Here is an 18,662-nt window from a genome sequence, read left to right as displayed (position 1 = left end):
TGTTGTATAATGCACCAGTTAACAGTTCTACTGAAATGTCTTCTAACCCTTCTAACTATGATTCCATGGTATGATATGAAGCTAACTTTGTTAATTTGTTCATGACACCGATATGAAAATTTTGCGGCAACTGAAACGCTGATGCAAGACTGAAATGCTGCTGCTGTTATTATTTTGTTGTGTTGTTGTCATTATTAATAATGAGACTGCTTGCGTATCTTCACAGGTGATGGCAGAGAACGGATGGAAAATCAGTTTTTGTTAATAGCCAAATATCTTCTCTTTGCAGGTATAACACCTTACCAAGCAGAAGAACACTTAAAAATTCAAGATTAGTGAGTAAAAAGGATGATGTCCATGTCTGCATCATGTGTTTACGTGCCATCATGAATTACCAGGTAACTAGTTCTTTTGGAAACTTATTTCAATGGGATGGATTGTGTTCCTTTCCTCAGTAAAGGAAGCAAGTGTCCATGCTTATAAAAATGTAGTAGGCTGAGTCATGTGGGCACAAAATATTATGTAAAGCGCTATAACTGAAAGCTTTGGAGAGAAAACAAAAATAGTGGTTATCCCTGTGACTCCCACTACTGAAAATTATTAAAGGCTTGTCTCTAAGTCATACTCATTGTAGACTGAAATAAATAGACGTAGGTTTTTCATGTCCGTTGATTTAATTGGGCCTACTAGGAGTATGACATAGTAATATAAAACATGGTGCGTTTCTGGCAGATCAAGCAAGCATTCTGCAACTGAAACTGGGTAAAAAAGTTGGCATTAATTCCTGACACAGTCAGGATGCATTCTTGGTGGTAATAATAGTCAATTGGTAGGGGGAAACAAAGCAGACTTGGATTGACCCTGAGCTGAATTGGACAACCTACAAACTGCTTTGGATTAAGGTGGGTTGCTATCTAAACACCAAATCAGAATTCAGACTGAATCTTGTGGTCTGAATGTATAGGATTGCCACGTGTCCTCTTTTTCCATGACAAGTCCTCTTTTTCAAGGTAAAATTTCTTTCCGGGTAGATTTTTTAAATTTGCCAAAACATCTCTGGCTATACTTTCTGGCTGAGGCATAGACTTAACTGGTGGTTGAAGACTTGCTTTCCTCTTCTCCTGCCCCCCTCAGCAATATATCACAGTCTCTATAGCCTACTTATAGTAGGGGTATTTAAAATGAGAGTCATCATAGTGTCCTCTTTTTTGCTCTTCAAAATATGGCAACCCTAATGTACAAACATCATATATTGGCTCTAATTCCCAGTTTAATTCAGTTACATTCAGTAGCAAACGTGCGCTCACTATCAAGAAATGAGTGAAATTGCCCAGGTTTGCGAATTTTTAATAACGATAATAATGCATTCCAAACACTGAACTCTTATTTCCAATTTCTATTTTAGTACGGGTTCAATATGGTCATGTCGCACCCCCATGCTGTTAACGAAATTGCACTAAGCCTGAACAACAAGAATCCCAGGTAAAAGGCTCCTCTTTTGTGTTGGAAATTTTGTGTGTGGCGATGATTAGTTTTTCCTGCTTGAAGTTGCTCTGCGAGAAAGCCCTCATTTGCATATGCTACAGTCCCTGATTAATTCCTCCTTCAGCTGGTTTGCTTTAATCTAAAGTTGCGATCGCTTAACTTGACACAAACAACTCTATGACCCGCAGAGGTACAGAGCATTTGCAACATCTTGCTTGAAGCTAATAGCAGGGTCATTCTTTTGAAGCAGCAGCTGAATATTAAAGAAATATTATTCTCAGATGCCGTCACATCCATCTTGCGAAAGCTGAGTCATCACATTGCTCTAATTGATTTCTCTCTTCCTTCCTTTGCACAGAACAAAGGCGCTGGTCTTAGAACTGTTGGCAGCAGTTTGTCTTGTAAGAGGAGGGCACGAAATCATTTTGTCTGCCTTTGATAATTTTAAAGAGGTAGGTTGCTCTTGTTTCATCAGAGATTGCCATGTGCCTTGCACAGCTGCTTTGGATAAGGTCTGCCGGAGCTCAGCGGCTCATCTTTATTTCATGAGGCCCAGCCTGAGACTAATATAGCTGTTCATACATGTGCATCATGGGGACACATTTCAGCATGCTTATCTCACGCCGCTTCTAGTGTGGTGAACATTAGCCTCCATGTGCAAATTAGTTTGTGACACTAGTTCACACTGAATCTAGAAGCAGGATCCTAATTAATGTCAGATCGCTGTGGTTCATAATACATAGTATCAGCATCAAGCTTTTATTTTGGTCGCAGACCAGCATAAGATAAAACTTACGGATAAAGTGAACACTTCAGACTTAAAACAAGTAAGGGATAAAAACTGGTAGTTAGAAGGTGATTATATCATACATAACTTAAAAAGATAAAAACGAGGACAAATGGTTAAAAGCAATGATAAAGAAGGGAGTGTGAAGGAGCACAGGTCTTGCATTTTGGGCCTATAATACATAACATTGGCTCACAACCCCTTGCAATGCAGGATTATGCAGCTGTCCCATATGGTGATCTAACTTGCAACCTTGGCCATTATCAGCACCATGCTGCAACTGAGCCAGACCCTACAATTCCATGACTCTAAGCAGTCTTATCTATTTCTCCAACCTTGCAAATAAAATCCTTGACCCATCTGACTGATCTTTCCTCTGCACTACTCCCTCCCTCCCCCCTCCTTTCTTTCCACCTCCCTCTCCCTCTCCCTTATTTTGCCCCATTTCCTTCACTGGTAGGGATTTTATTTTCAAAACAAGCCAACATGTTTTGCCCCACTGTTGTTTAAAAACCTTCAGAGGTCAAATTGACGAAAGCAGCCCACAGAGTTCTCGGGTAAATATCTCTCTCATTCACATTAGCTGTCGCCAGTTAAATGATAATTGGCCAAAACACATTGGGCTGTTTTGTATATAAAATCCACATATTTTTAGCACATTGAGTTATGTTTCTTTTAATTTGGGGGTCTGTAGTCCATAAACATCTGGAGGGCCCCAGGTTTCCCATCCCAGGTCTAAACAGATCAACCTAATTAGCAGGTAACATTGTGAAACATATACTTTACCATTTTATTATTAAATTTTCTGTAGAATTGTGAACTTGGAAGCCCTCTATGGAGATAGTAGTAGGACATTAGATGGCTGTGGAGTCACAGAGAAGCATGAGGGATGTAGTAGTGTGAGTAGAACCCCTCCCCCCACCACCAGTGCTTTTGGAGTAAGAAATGGAAATATCTGGAAAACACACACAAAAACATTAAACAGTGTGATGTCCAGTGGAACTGTGACTGAACTTGAGCAGCTGCTGACCGAGCAAGATGCTTCCCCAGCTCTCTTGCATCCATCCAAGAAATACACATTTAAAATTTATTTCCTCCATTTTTATCCCTCTCTTCGAACTCGAAGGGTTCCCAGAACTGCATGCAATTGAGAGGTTAAACCAAGAATAAATGCTCTAAATAATTATAGTGTGTAGTTATTATAGGGTATAGTAATAGGCAATAATTTTGAACGGGCAGAACAGTAAAACCAACTATTAGAGCCAGAGCCAAGTTAAGTTTAAGACTGTTAAAACAACGGCTAAAAAAAATATTAAAAAATTTAAAGTCATAAATGCAGGCCAAACTCAACACACACACACACACACACACACACACACACACACACACACACCACTCAATCCAGGATCATTTCAAAAATGGAGGGTAAACTAGAGTCTTCAGTCTAAGGAGGGAGTACTCTGTGACAACTTCCTGTCAAATTGCCTTTTAAGAATGAAGACATAAGCTGCTCATTCCCTTTTGTGGGACGTAAAGGTTTGAGCTAGGTAGGGAGTATATGAATTGGTGAGTGGAAAGGAGGTGTGTGTTTGAGGCTGTGCCTGAATGCTGTGGGGAGGAGGTATAAGAGGCGAATGTGCGAGAGAGATTAGAGTTCTTCTCTGCTGCCGTTTGTTGTTTCCATTCGGGGCAGAAGGACCTCCTGTGATCTCATTAGCGAATTGTGACAAAGGCTTGAATCTGCAGCATATTTCCATTTTTAAGATAGGCACACCCACACCCACACACACTTGGTTTTTGCTAAGTTCAGGCAGCAGTGCATAAGGAATACATTCCTTTTGGAATGCATCTGAGAACCGAGCTGTCGTGGTTCATATAAAAATAATGATTCACCTGTTTCAAAGGATATAGAAGAGCCTTTGGCGCTAAAGGGATTTTTTGTGCTTTCTGTTTTGTCTGCTCTTGTTTCCTATACTGTTCTTTCATTTTAGTGTAATCCTCACCATATCTACGCAGACATTATTCGCACTGTATTCAATGGGTCTTAACTCCCAGGGGAGTGGAATTAGGATTGTAGCCTTAGTTGTCCTTGAGAAGAGCTATGCTTCATCCAGTTTGAATACCAGCATGCTCTTTCCCCCAGTTCCAGGCTTAATAAATGACGTTCATTACAATCCCAGCACATTGTTTGGCCACTGTGTGTCAAAAAAAAGTTCCTCTGCACTGCATTAAAATGATATATGAAGGTCTGTTATCTGATATTTACGAGCAGCTAAATGGGACAGGAAGTCAGGCAGACATATTGAGCTGGTTCCAGTAGTTTAATCTAGTATAATCCAGCCTCTAAAACATCCTGTGATACCAAGTTTACAGATATATTGCAGTTACATTAAAACTGGAGTATGGGTTGATCTTCATTTTTTAAAATTTAATTTTTATCATTATTATTTTGTACAGAACAACTCTTCTGAAGAGCAGCTATACAATATAAATGGATGGATGAGTCGGGATTGTTAGCATTCTCTTCAGTTTAAGGGAGGCTGAATTTCTCTCTTTGTGTTATATGGGATCAAATTGGGTTTTATTTATAAGAAATGAATTGTAGCTACCATCCGTCATGCAATAAATTGTCCGACAGTCTCATTTCAGACTTAACTCTCTTTCCCCCCCTTCCAAGTTGGTTTGTTTGCTTATCGTGTTATATCTCACCCGTCCTGCCGAAGGAGCCCAGGGTGGCAAACAACAAAAATGCAAAATAACACAATTTTTTTTTTTTAAAAAATTAATGTTTGAAAACATTTAAAAGCATCCAGATATCGTAAATAGCAAATGATTTCCAGATTACCAGGAACAGTATCTTCCAGACATCAAATGCCTGGATAAGCAGGGATGCTTTTAAATTCTTCCTGAATGATAATACTAAAGGCAGACAGGCTCATCTCTCTAGGGAAGGCTTTCTGTAAATGGGGAACTGCTACCGAGAAGGCCCTGTTGTGGACCAGCCTAATGCAGTCTCACAAATTGCCTTGAAAGCTTGAAGAGAGCTCTAGTTGTAGAAGGGGCATGCTTAATTCTGCCACTTTTATTTGGGAGGAAAAGCAGCCATGCAGAAATCTTATTTGCCCCCAAAGTGCAGATGGAAGGGAGTATTTATGGTCAGGAAACCAGATCAATGCCAACACAAATCAAGAATGTGGCCCTGGACTGGGGCTTCATAGGGCTGAATTCTTTTCAGAAAAACCAGTGATGGTGTTAAACATGCGTTTTTAAAACCTGTGATTGAAAGGACTGGTGAAAATGCACCTCATCATGTTCCTTGGTTAGTCTGGCCGAGGCTACAATTCTAAATATGCTCACTTGGAGAAAAAAATCCATTGCAATCAATGGGGCTTACCAACAAGTAAATGCAGTGTTATGGCATCAGAATTTTGGGCCTCTGATAGAAAGCTGTGAAGGATTTATTGTTATTGTTATTATTGTTGTTATTATTACTTTTTAGTGAGCTTGAGGATCAGTGCTTGGCAAGTGAACTGTGGCTGTTTATTTTTCATTACTTTCCCTCCTGCAGGGTTCATTGTTGAACCCCAGACTCTTACAGAGATTAATAGAGGTTCAAATTTATGTATCGTAACTCAGGAGGGGAATTTTATTGCAAATAAGAAGCCAGTTTCATTCTTACTGGTCAATTCAACTATTTAATTTTATAAGTAACAGCAGGACGTGTTGGAAAACATGAGCCAATCGTCTTTGCCTGGAGATGTAATCTGCAAATGATGTTAGCCCTCTTGGTGTGTGTATTATTTTTATTCCAAAGTATTTTCAGCCTAGTAAACATTAAACAACCATTTACTTAAACAGAAACTTGCAAGAAAACTGGTCTTTTGTTCCCCCAACAATCTGTAAGCTCGCAATGCCAGTCTGGAAGAAACACCCTCCCAAAATAGTACTACCCTGGAGTGAAATGGGTTGATTACACTAGGCCATTGTACTAAGAAGAAAAAGAAGTCATTGTGACCTCTGGGTAGTGGGAGAAAAAGAAAGAAAGCAGAACAATTAAGAGAGTGTGACTTGAAGGTTTAAACGCATAAGCATATTAAAAGTTAGATCATATTCATGGTTGCCTCCTGATTCCCCTGCCTTAAGGAGTTCACTCTGAATTGAATTCTGTGTCTTATTCTCGCATTTTCACTTAACTCAAAAGTTCAGCAGAGTCCCAGGGCTTGATCTGCCTGTTCCAGTTGCCAATTGGCAAATGTTCCGCAGTTTTTAGAGCAGCTTGCCAGATGGATTGCCCTGATTGTGTAGAGAATTTCTGTGCCGCCATCAGAAATTCCTAGCAGTGACTGGGATGAGCCACAGTTGTCCACCTGATCGGAGCTCCTGTGAGCTCCGGCTGAAAAAAAGAAAACCCTGGTCTAACGCAGAAGACCCCTCCTGCCTCAGTTCTTAGGGCCTTCACCAAGACTGTGCTCTAAGCTCTGCTTCCTCTGTAGTGTGAATGGGGAAAGTTTTGCCCTGCAGATGCTGGTCAGCTCTAGCTTCCAACACCGCTAGCAAGCCTGACCAATTGCCAGGGTTAATGGGAGCTGTAGTTCAGCAGTATTTGGAGGGTCCAATGGTCTCCACACCTGCTGTACAATTAACAATATGATTGACTCTGACATGGTCAATTATTATTTTAATAGGACATGATTGAAGGATCCTAAGCAAGTCTAGGCCTACATGCTGTTCATTTGGTATCACACAAATCATACATGCTGCAGCAAGATCAATGATCATAATGAGCTTATGCTAATGGCAAAGCTTTCCACTAGGTTTACCATGTGTTTTTTTTTACAGCTCCTGCTTCTATACCTTTCAGAGCAACCTAACCTGTTCTAATTATACTGGTGAACAGTTTCCCTGTCATAGTTTCAGTGGTTTAATTTCTCCGTGTTAAGCTGTTGTTAAAACCCAAAGGAGCAAAGCAATGAAAAAGTTGCTGTTATGAGGATTAACTTGCCTTTGTAGATGCAGGAGCAAATAAAAGAGGCGCCAAATTTGGTTACTAAACATGACCCCACCCCGGTTAAATTAAATAGTGATTTTCCATGTTGTTTTGTATTTTAGAAGCTTATAGTGGTTAGGGTTGCCATCTTTCACAACAGTGAAAATCCGGACAGAAAAGTTGTTGAACTTCTTTGGGCAAAGTTGTTGAGCTGTTTTTGGCAACATCGCAAAAGAAAACAAACGTTTTCGAGCTATTTTAAAGGAAAATTGCCAAAGGCGACACTGGGTTGCCATATGGATTTTCATGGACATTTTAGCAATTTCTGCCCAGACACTGCTTCTGACTGCAGTATTCTGGATATGTGGTATCAGAATATCTACTTGACTAGTTCAGAACGTCCATTTATTTTGCCCGTTACAAGCCAAGAGGTATTCAGTGGTGTTTTTAGTACTCCCTCTAGTGTACAGATGTATAACGGAACCTCTCTGCAATTCCTTTCCAGGTTTGTGGGGAAAAGCAGAGGTTTGAGAAGCTGATGGAACATTTCCGAAATGAAGATAACAATATAGATTTCATGGTGAGTGTTGTATGTGTCACCTTATGTCACTTTGGATCATTGTTATTGTTTACTTTTAAGTGCATATTTTGCGTATAAATTGGGGATTTCAAAACTTTCTGCAGTGGGCCTACCTAAAGAGGAAAAATAAGTTTTCAGCTTTACCCAGATTAACAAAGACAAAATGAATATGGTTTGGATGCATAAGTATTCAGCATGAGCAGTCCTTTGCAGCAGCACATTCCACTCCATCCATGAGAGTCTCCTGCACCTCATGATCACCTTTTGGGAGGGCTGCAGTGGGGAGAACAGAAGGGAAAGCCTGTTCTGTAAGCACCATTCTGAGGACCCAAGCTTATGGGCCCACTTGCAATGCTAACCCTCATTTCTAGGGCCATGAACAACGGGGCTCCAAGGCAAAGACCGTGTGGGAAATGCAATAGGCATGAGCAATAGGAGTTGTTTCATTGCTCCCCAAGCAGTGCTGCATGCAACACACTCTTTTCTACTTAATCATAGGATATATTTCCTTGGTGATCTCTGTGTTTCTTTGCTGTGTTTCCTAATGGTAAAGCTTGATTGGCTCCAGTTATCGGTCCTAGGCTGCAGTTTTGAAAATTTTAGGATTCAGAAAAAGTGTGTAAGCCAGGGGTAGCCAATATGTTCATCCAGATGTTGATGAACTACAGTGCCTGTCATCGCTTCCCATTGGCTGTGCTTACTGTGACTGATGGGACTTGTAGTCCACAAGTTGTGGAAAGCACCATGTTGATTACCCCAACTTAAAAAGTCAAAGTGATACTGCCATGGTCTGGGAAGGCTTATTTTAAAGTAAGGAACAGTGTTAACTGAGAGGGGAAATGAAGTAAATATTTGCAGACTACAGCATGCTTATGCCTCATGAACCAAAGCATAGATGGGGAAGTGGCATGCTATTCCTCTTCCTGTTCTACAGACAAATGTTCCACTTCCACTTTACCAGTTTCCTTATTCCTAGTTTAGTCACTGATCTCCACACCCCCTTTTACTGAGAGAGAAAATAGACACTGAGAACAGACAGCGCAAGTGAACTATATGTTCCAGCATGAAATTAAAAGGCCACAAGATAAGTTTGGTCACTGAACCCATCTGTGCTCTCTTACCACATAGAAATTTATATGAAGGCACCAGGGTTTAGCACTTTGAAAAGGTATTCTCTGGTGTGGGAAGACCAACTTTGGATCATTTAGGCAATGCAATACTTTAAAAATTCTAGATGTTACTAATAAGGAAAGGCTGGTGTTTGGCAGCAGAAGCCACTCCTCTTTCTCACAAGGAAGGAGCATGTGTGTGCAAGGGAGCAAGGCACGTTTGTCCTAGAATCCTCTCTAATCTCCTGCGCTGACCATCACTGAGCAAGGATCCCTTCATCAGTGTTCCAAAGCAAAAGAGAGTATGTGAACCAGCCCTTGTATAAATTAAGAATACAAGATTAGTTGCATCACCTAGTCCAGCACCCTACTTTCCACATTGGCCACCCAGATGCTTCTGAAAAGTCCACTAACACAGAATACCAGCAGTCCTTCCTGACTTCATATCCTCTTCCAGCTGGCATTCAGAGGTTTATTGCACCTGAACCTGGAGAGTCTATTCCCCTGTGAGCCATGTTTGACAGGTGGACGGGGCTTTCCACCTGTTAATCACAATGACACCAGGTGCCTGTGCAGATGGTCAGCTGATTGTCACTTGCCAAGTGTTGTGTGTAGTGCACAGGCCCTGACAACCAACTGATTGTTGGGGCTTCCAGAGTGCTATGCAAATCCCCTTTGGCTCAGCTTTGTCTTTTCCTCCCTGCATCTGACATCATCAGTTGTAGGGGCAGGATTGCATGGCTTGGTCAATCAAACTCTAAGGCCAAATGGGGAGATCTGGTAGTCCCAAGTAGGTGGAGATGGCAGGGCTGGCTTGCTGTCAGATTTATCCCTAAGTACTTCCCTCGAAAGAGGTGGCTTCTCACCGGCAGGGGAAAAACATCTGAGCCACCTCAGCTGGCAGTGACATTGAGCTTGGGATATCCCATGACACTTAGGTGTGCTATTCTCTTGACCACACACTCAGCCTTCCCCTGGATCTAAGACTCCTCTTGGGATTCCTGATCACCACCCGCAACTTATTAGGACCTTTCCCCCGGGTTGAACTCCTCCAGCCCCCCCCTTCTCCACCCCCCCTTCTCCACAAGACTCATGATAGACTGTTGTACTAACTCAAGTACCCTTTTCATGCATGGTCATATGATATAGCGTGCCTTTATAAACCATGTAAGCTGCTTGCAAAAGGGAAGTAAGAGATTTAAAAAAACCCCACTGTAGAATATTTTTAACTTTTTTGGGCAGCTAACAGACTGATCATCAGTCTGTTAGCTGCAAGGAGGAGAAAGTGGCGACGTCTAGTTGACTCACCAGCCACAGGGCTCTTTTTGTCATGAATAAAGCCCACAAGTTCAGACAGTGAGCACAAGTGGTTAGTTTCAGTGAAGAGGATGGAGGGGAACATCGGAAGTGGTCTTCCAGTAAGTCAGCTGATCCGTCTAGCTCTGGTTTGGCTGCACTGACTGGCAGAAGCTCCCTGCAGAGATCTCTGTGGATGCCAGGGATTTTGAACGATTGCATTTCCTCCAAGATTGGGCTTGAAAGGAAGGAGATAAGCAACGGTAGGCCCGGGCACAGCACTGGAGGCTCATCCATTAGAGTGAATGGGACCCCGCTCCAACAGCCTCAGATCACACTCTGCCAACCCCCTCCTGCCGCCTCCTCTTCCTTACTTACAACCAGTCAGGGACACTGGCTGCCAGCTTTTTCCTCCTTTGTCTGAACTCCTTTATGAAACTCAGAGGAGGATGGAATCAAACCTAGAGTTAGTTGGCTTCATCTGCCTTTGTCTCTGGCTCCACCTGGTGTTGGTCAGCCTGTCTCCCACCCTACCAATCCCAGTGGGCATCTGGTACCACTGCATGGCAGAGACTCCAGAGAAACAAATCAAAGAACATCCCATTCTGATAGGCACTGAAGGTAAAAGATTCAGCGCAATAGAAAGCAATACATAGACAGGCAGGGATCACTGGTTTTGAGAGAGAGAGTTCATTGTGAGATGCAGTGCAGTTGCTCTGGGAAGAAGCTCTTCACCAGGCTTCCTCAACCTCAGCCCTCCAGATGTTTTGAGACTACAATTCCCATCATCCCTGACCACTGGTCCTGCTAGCTAGGTATCATGGGAGTTGTAGGCCAAAAACATCTGGAGGGCCGAGGTTGAGGAAGCCTGCTCTTCACCATCCTCCCCTTTTCAGGAGTTGTTGAAAGGCTGGGGACAATGAGATCTGACCAGTTAAATTAGTCCCAGCTGAACCTCAACTGTAGGTGCTTCAAGCAGAACTGGTTACTAAACCCTTCCCTGTCTTAGGGCAGTATAAACTGTCTGCCTTTTGCAAAATAGCAAGAAGCATTTTAAGAAGCATTTCTCCTTAGAGTGCACTTTTGAGATCTGTTTTTGCGTTACATCTGGGAGTCAAGACTTTTGTTCATTGTGAATAAAGTTTTGGGTCATTTACATTAAGCCCCCACCTTCCCCCAATGACATAAAATGAAATAATTATGCAGAAGGAGCCACTTGAGAATTAAGTGAAGGAGCGTCTCCACCCCCATCGTTCTACCCGGACACTGAGGTCCAGCACCGAGGGCCTTCTGGCAGTTCCCTCACTGCGAGAAGCCAAGTTACAGGGAACCAGGCAGAGGGCCGTCTTGATAGTGGCACCCACCCTGTGGAACGCCCTCCCACCAGATGTCAAAGAGAACAACAACTACCAGACTTTTAGAAGACATCTGAAGGCAGCCCTGTTTAGGGAAGCTTTTAATGTTTGATGTATCACAGTATTTTAATATTCTTTTGGAAGCCGCCCAGAGTGGCTGGGGAAACCCAGCCAGATGGGCGGGGTATAAATTATTATTATTATTAATGGCGCATGGGCAAAAAGATCAGCTATGTCTGTTGCCATCTGGTGTTTAACAAGATCTGCATGTCGCTGGAAACCACCTGTGGGACATGTGTTTCAAGAGGATTGAGAGAGGAACTAGGTTGAGGAGGAAAAGAACCAGTGTCTGGTGGCCTTCCATGACTGGTTTCTGAGCTCGTCTGCATTGGGGGAACCATTTCTGTTCCTTGTATTTGCTGGTTGCTTATTAGCAGAACAGAAGCTATGTTTGTCATAACAGTGTAAAAAAGGGTCAAGCAAGGCTCCACAGCACTTCTTGAAACTTGAGCAACTGAGACCTGACGTAAACAGAATGATCACTCTAAGCTGCTGACCTTTAACTTGACATGACACCTGGGCAGAAGAATGGGACCCCCCCCCAAAAAAAAAGCTTTCTGGAATAAAGAAAAATTGAAAAGGCATTCCTAGACACTGTTAGTGTGTGAAGTGCCATTTTAAAATGACCCAGATATTTTGCTTCAGTAAACTATAGCTCATGATCCTTAAATATGTGCTCCATTCATGTGGAAATGAGTGTCAGAGCATCCATTTATTCAGTCCAAATAAATTGTTCTTGCAATGCTGGTTTGTATCAATCAGATTTTGGATTTGTAGCTGGAATGAAGGGAGAGAAGTAGAGATATTAATGATGGAAACTTTAAAACTTGGTCATACCTTTGTGAATTAGTGTCTGAAACCATTCCACCATATTTGGATCAGATAGAGTTTATATTTTCCACTGCTGTAGCTCGCTCTATCTATCTATCTATCTATCTATCTATCTATCTATCATCTAATCAATCTATCATCTATCTATCTTCATCTATCTTCATCTATTCATCTATCCAGGAAGCAGGGAAAATGACTTCTAATGGGTGACTTCTTTTCAGTCTTCTGCTATTTGCTTGTGTTAATGCTACTCTCCCTATCCCTGTCCCAGTTCACTGAATGTGTTTAGGCCAGACCTCTTGAAATGTTCAAAGTGCTGCGTTCTGCATACAGTACCATATTTGTCTGATTACAGTTCCCATTCTGAAATGCACACCATTCTAGGCACGACATATGCAATGATTGGTGAGAGGAATTGCCATTAAAGAAGAGCTTAAGTTTGCAGTATACTTTTTTTCCTGTTGGGAGTGAGCCCAATGAATTCAGTCAGTGGGATTTACTTCTGAGTAGACATGTTGTAGGACATCTCCTCTTCTTCAAGACACATGCTTCTTACTCAGAAAACTTTATTTCTATTTTGTCAAGTATAATTCGTTCCCCACCTCCCACAAATTGTCAGGCATAATCTTGAGATGGTCTTAAGACATCCAGGTTGCACACAAGGCAGCAAACATTGCTGCACATGATTTGTCCCTGTGCAAAATGAAGGGTTAGCACTACCAGTTTCCATTTTTTGATGGTTCTTGTTTTACAGGTGGCGTGTATGCAGTTCATCAACATAGTGGTTCACTCAGTAGAGGACATGAATTTCAGAGTTCACCTCCAGTATGAATTTACTAAGCTAGGCCTGGATGAATACCTAGATGTGAGTACCGCCTGCTTTGGCTTGTTTTGTACTTGGATATGATTTTGCTGAGAATTCATTGTTACTTTCTGTGTTAAAAAAAGCGATAGGGAGTTCTTTGCTTTTACTTTACTTTTTTAAAAAAACACCACACACAACAATTGCCAGACATTAGCCATACTAAAATAAAAAACTTCTCACAAAGACAATCCAATGAATAATCAACCACCATCAATACACCCTGATCCACTGCTTGAGATCTTTATGCAGGGGGGGGGGGGAATGAATGTTTCTCAGTTTTACCCACCTACCTTCCTCCCTTAGGAGTCACCCCTGGATGTTCTGAAGTATATCTTATATTTTCCCATGTCTTATACTTTTCCAGTATTTTATACTTTCCCCACAACGGGAGTGCAGCTCTCAGTCCCAAAAGGTTGCCCACCCTGTTTGACCAATGTTTCCCATGCCAGTCTTTCCTTAGAAATGTCCATTCTGCCTTTAGTGCTCAACGAGCTAAATGCATGCTCCAGCTGCAACGTCAGTGTCACGGGCTCTTTATATCAAGCTGTTCCTTGACTGCCCTGAGCCATGCCATCTTCAGAAAAAAGACCAAATTCTCTCACAAGTTTCTGTTGATCGGTGCCTTGTGTTGCTGTTTTTTTTTGCTTGCTGAACTTTTGAGGCTGCAACCGGTCCCAAATAAAAGCCAGCCACAAACCTGGAAGAAGTCAGAAGGGGTTAGTAGAATCGCCTCTTAACGTTGCATTTTATGCACAGCGATCACCCGCTTCCAATGCCAAGAAAATGTGAATGAAGCCAGATACTGTGCACACTTCTGGTGCGGTGACCTTTGCGCCAATGGAATGCTTCTGCTACAGTGCACCTCCACTGTGCTGACCTAACTGCTGAGACAACTGGATCCATTTCAGGAGTCCCGGCAGCTCAACACTCTCTCTGCTCCCCCAACTTCTCCTGCTCCCCACTTTCTCCTGCTCATTCTTTTGAGAAGCAGAGCGACATACACCGCTCAGACCAAAACTGTGCTGACTTTTGAGGATTCTATTCCTTCTGCACAGCTGTGGTTCAGTTGCGGGAATCATACAGTGGTTGCCTTCTTGGCAGCCGTGAGTTAACCACAATTGTGGAGATAGAAGAAGCAAAGGATGACATGGGCGTAAGTGAGAAACTGCTGTCAAGACGAATAAGAAACTTCAATTGCACACTTGAAATCCCCCACTCCAGTGTCACTATAATATTTCTAATTTCCGCTTTATTATGTCGTTACCCATTCCTCTCTCTGCACCCACACCCCTTGTCTTCCTTGAGTTTTGAACACATTTTTAGCGCTCAACATAGGAAGCTGCCTTATATGACCAAGTCAGTTATTTGGTCCATCTAGGTCTGTATTGTTTGCACTAACTAGCAATGACTCACCAGTCGCTCTGCTGGCCTGGAATTTCAGGTGGAGGTGTGTGTGTGTCTTTCTCTGCCTTCCATAGAGAAGCGTATCAAGACCCAGTATTTCATCTAGCTCAGTATTGTCTATGCAGATTAGCACTGGCACTTCGGGGTTTCAGACACCAGGGATTGAACATGGGACCTTGTGCATCCAAAGCATGCACTTCATTACAGAGTTAGGACCCACCTCCTAGAATCCATAGACTTTATAATGGGACACCTGAATTGTTTAGAAGGACAATGGGTTTTCTCAGTGCCATTTTTCTAGAAAAAGAGGTGCCAGAACTCTCCATGAACACCTCCCTTGTTCTCTCATAATGGCAATGGCGCCCATCTGAGAGGCGCCGGTACTCAATTCCAGTGAGTTCTGGCTGGGGGGAAAAAGCCCTGGGTTTTCTTAATCTACTCATTGCAGCCAACCTCCCAAAGGCAGGTTGAACTGTGATCTACAAAAACGTGGTTTGTTCTTCCAGTGATGTTCACCACGTGCAGCACGTAATTCTGACCCGGGAGTGGGGAGTGTCCAGTCTTGTGACTTAGAGCTGGAGCTTAGAGTCCCAAAATAACTAGCCAGTTCCTTTTCATCTCAGAAATGGGGATGTCCATAATTGGGTTTGAAAAGCCAATATGAGACTGCAGCTGATATGTAATGCTGTGTTGGTTAAATTGCTTTCTATAGAATGAAGTCTGGGCTTGATGTATTGTAATCACATTGTCTGAACGTTTGCACCGATGCTGTGATATAAATTATAAAATAATACTGGCCTCTTAACATGAAGCAATGGGCTTTGGTTGGGCTTATACAGCAAAAGGAATATCTTTTTATTACTTTTTTCCTCTCGTACCTGCTATGAATTTGTGGGTACCAATTACAGTTAAGTTCTTGTGTCCTATTTCTCCATCTTGAAGTGTTTTTCATTCCTCTCTTCCCATGGTGCTCTATTATTAGGAACTTTTAACATGGAGACAGATTTTTTTTGTTGTTGCTTAGAATTCAGCTGTTCTTGCTGCTTTTTGGCTTTGTTCCATCGTATAACATAGTCAAGAGCTTCTTTTATGTATTCTGACAACAATACTTTATGTTCCATATAATATGCTTCTCCTGGTGGTACAGTGCAGCATGGGGACTATTTTTCGCATTTAAACACTCACTTACTCACCATCCCAAGCTAACCCTTTTGAGTTATTTTCGTTCAACCTTAGGCTAACAACCCCTCCCCGCTGGTAAGTTCAGTTCAACAAGAAAAACACTTTTGCTGGTATGGAAATGCCATAACAGCAGTGCTCTTAAAATTCCTTGCACAGAGCCACCTTTTAAGTCAGGGTGAATAATGTGATGGGTATTTTAAAAAGTAACTCAAACAAATTCCTTTTTTGAGGGAGGGGGGAGGGTTGAGTAGATCACATTGCCAATATTATGCATTTAAAGTCCACAACTGAACAAGATGTGCATGATTAACCTTGTTATCCAGCAGAATCAATGGGAATTGGAGGAGGGAGAAAGAACACACCATGACAAGCTTCCGCTCATGGTTTGTAACTTACTCTGGCATGACAACAACAGGAATGGTGACGGTGTGTGAAGCAGGGACTTCGGAGCACTGTGCACCCATTTTTTTTATTAACTTATTATTATTAAATTTTATTTATACCCCGCTCTCCCCAGCCAAGACCAGGCTCAGGGCTGCTAACACCGGTATAAAAACAATTGATTGAAATACAGTGGTACCTCAGGTTACATACGCTTCAGGTTACATACGCTTCAGGTTACATACGCTTCAGGTTACACACTACGCTAACCCAGAAATAGTGCTTCAGGTTAAGAACTTTGCTTCAGGATGAGAACAGAAATCGTACTCCAGCGGCACGGCAGCGGCAGGAGGCCCCATTAGCTAAAGTGGTGCTTCAGGTTAAGAACAGTTTCAGGTTAAGTACGGACCTCCAGAACGAATTAAGTACTTAACCCAAGGTACCACTGTACAACTTAAAAACAAGATTAAAATACAACATTAAAATGCAGCCTCATTTCAGTAGGAACTCAAATAAAAAACCTTTTTGGGGATGAAAACATCAAGTCTTCACCAAGGCCAGCTATCCAGACTGGTCCTACGTGGGCCAGAAAAAAGCCAGGGAAGTCCCCAAATAGGAGTTCCATCACAAAAGGAGAAAAGAAAAAAGGAAGAGGGGGAGGGGATCAATTTGATTCCAAGCCAAAGGCCAGGCGGAACAACTCTGTCTTACATTTGCTGCTCTTTCACGTTAAACCATAGTTTATTTTCAACTTACCTGAACCCAGAGGCCTGCATATATATTGCTTTTATTAGTAACAATGAAATCAACCATTTTAGCAACATGTGACGGTGGTGGAAAACCTGACTTATTTAGCGGTGCTAAACGATGCTGTGCCCCCTGCCCTATTTTGATCTTCCAGAAACTGAAACACACAGAAAGCGATAAGCTGCAGGTGCAGATTCAAGCTTATCTGGACAACGTGTTTGATGTGGGAGCTTTGCTTGAAGATGCGGAAACCAAGAACGCTGCCTTGGAAAGAGTAGAAGAACTGGAAGAAAATATATCTCATGTTAGTATTGGCATTTTAAAATGTAGACGTTGGGGGGTCTTTCTGGAGGCTGGTTTTTATTTGGTCATTCGATTATTTATCTGGGCATCAAAATGTGATTACAAATGCACTTTATTTCGTTTATATCCATTACTACCAGTAAAGCTTTTGGTCTTCTATTATTTTTATTGCTACCTTGAGAAGAAAACACACACACTCTTAAAATATAGAGGAAAGGCTAGTTTACCTGGATAATTGGTTTCCGTGTGATTTAATATTTTTAGTTCAGTCTGCAGTGCTATGCCTGCTTTTATCTTGGCAATGTCACGGACAGCGTGCCTGCAAGACATCATTAAACAGACACTTTAATATTACTAGGAACTAAAGGAGGCAAATTCCTGTTAAAGCACAAGAGGTTTGAGCAATTTCTGTCTGGAAGTTCATTTAGAGCTGGACTGAAAAAATGTCCTTGCGATTTTAGTCTTTAACTTCAATTTTTGTCCCTGTTCCAAACTGACACAAATGTGGAAAAAAATATTTACCTGCTGTATAAATGATGCTCAGTTTGTGGATTTCCCAGAAGTGCCTGAGTGATTACCGTTAGGAGCAGGATACTGAGATAATGGACCCTTTGCCAGATCTAGCAGGCCTGCTCTTTTTACTGCCTAGTAAACAGGTAGTGATGTTTGCTGCAGAGGTTTACTAAGATTTTTTTTGTGAACCAAACATCTGATTATTTTCTTAAGTGTTTGTCATCTCCCTCTCTGGGTTAATAAATATTTATAATTAAAACAATTAGAAAACACTCATTTTTTTTAAAAAAAACCAGGGGCTGCATCCAGACATAGCCATCCACTACTGAAAGTGCTCCTTCCGTTTGCGAAAGACACTTGATCCCAATGGCAGAAGGGGGAAAGGAAGCCATTTTGCACCAATCCTTCCCTGAAGCTTCTGCCCCCTCCCCCAGTCTGGAGGACACTTCATCCTCCTAGAAGAGATTTTCAGAGGGTCTGGAGTGGAGGTCTGGAGCTGGTAGGATCAAATCTGGAACCAAATCTCATAAGGTTACAGCAAGCTTCCTCAACCTCGGCCCTCCAGATGTTTTGAGACTGCAATTCCCATCATCCCTGACCACTGGTCCTGCTAGCTAGGGATCATGGGAGTTGTAGGCCAAAAAACATGTGGAGGGCCGAGGTTGAGGAAGCCTGGGTTACAGCCTAAGTAGAAGTGGTTACATACTCCCAACTAGAGTTTTAAAACTTACGCAAGCAATTTTGTTAAAAAATGTTTTTCCTATTAGGTCCAACTTC

At 42.1% G+C, this 18,662-nt stretch overlaps 2 protein-coding genes across 8 annotated transcripts in view; one reads left to right on the top strand and one right to left on the bottom strand.

Annotated features, from left to right (window-relative positions):
• FMNL2 (formin like 2) overlaps nucleotides 1–18,662 on the top strand; it is a 187,060-nt gene that overhangs the window by 136,424 nt on the left and 31,974 nt on the right. For all 7 annotated transcript variants that reach the window (XM_083406874.1, XM_083406876.1, XM_083406875.1 and 4 more), the window contains exons 7-12: nucleotides 290–398; nucleotides 1,406–1,482; nucleotides 1,844–1,937; nucleotides 7,765–7,839; nucleotides 13,245–13,355; nucleotides 17,224–17,373. In XM_083406874.1, the coding sequence (XP_083263000.1) occupies nucleotides 290–398; nucleotides 1,406–1,482; nucleotides 1,844–1,937; nucleotides 7,765–7,839; nucleotides 13,245–13,355; nucleotides 17,224–17,373 (616 nt within the window). The remainder of the gene's footprint in view (nucleotides 1–289; nucleotides 399–1,405; nucleotides 1,483–1,843; nucleotides 1,938–7,764; nucleotides 7,840–13,244; nucleotides 13,356–17,223; nucleotides 17,374–18,662) is intronic.
• The window catches only part of PRPF40A (pre-mRNA processing factor 40 homolog A), a gene marked incomplete at its 5' end in the record, with an annotated part of 70,327 nt that continues 65,113 nt past the window's right edge, over nucleotides 13,449–18,662 (bottom strand). Inside the window, one exon of the mRNA XM_083407147.1 lies at nucleotides 13,449–17,691. The remainder of the gene's footprint in view (nucleotides 17,692–18,662) is intronic.

Source organism: Podarcis tiliguerta (genome assembly GCF_965153285.1).
Source record: "Podarcis tiliguerta genome assembly, chromosome: 1".
Taxonomy (NCBI): Eukaryota; Metazoa; Chordata; class Lepidosauria; order Squamata; family Lacertidae; genus Podarcis; species Podarcis tiliguerta.
This window is presented reverse-complemented; position numbering and strand designations above follow the sequence as displayed.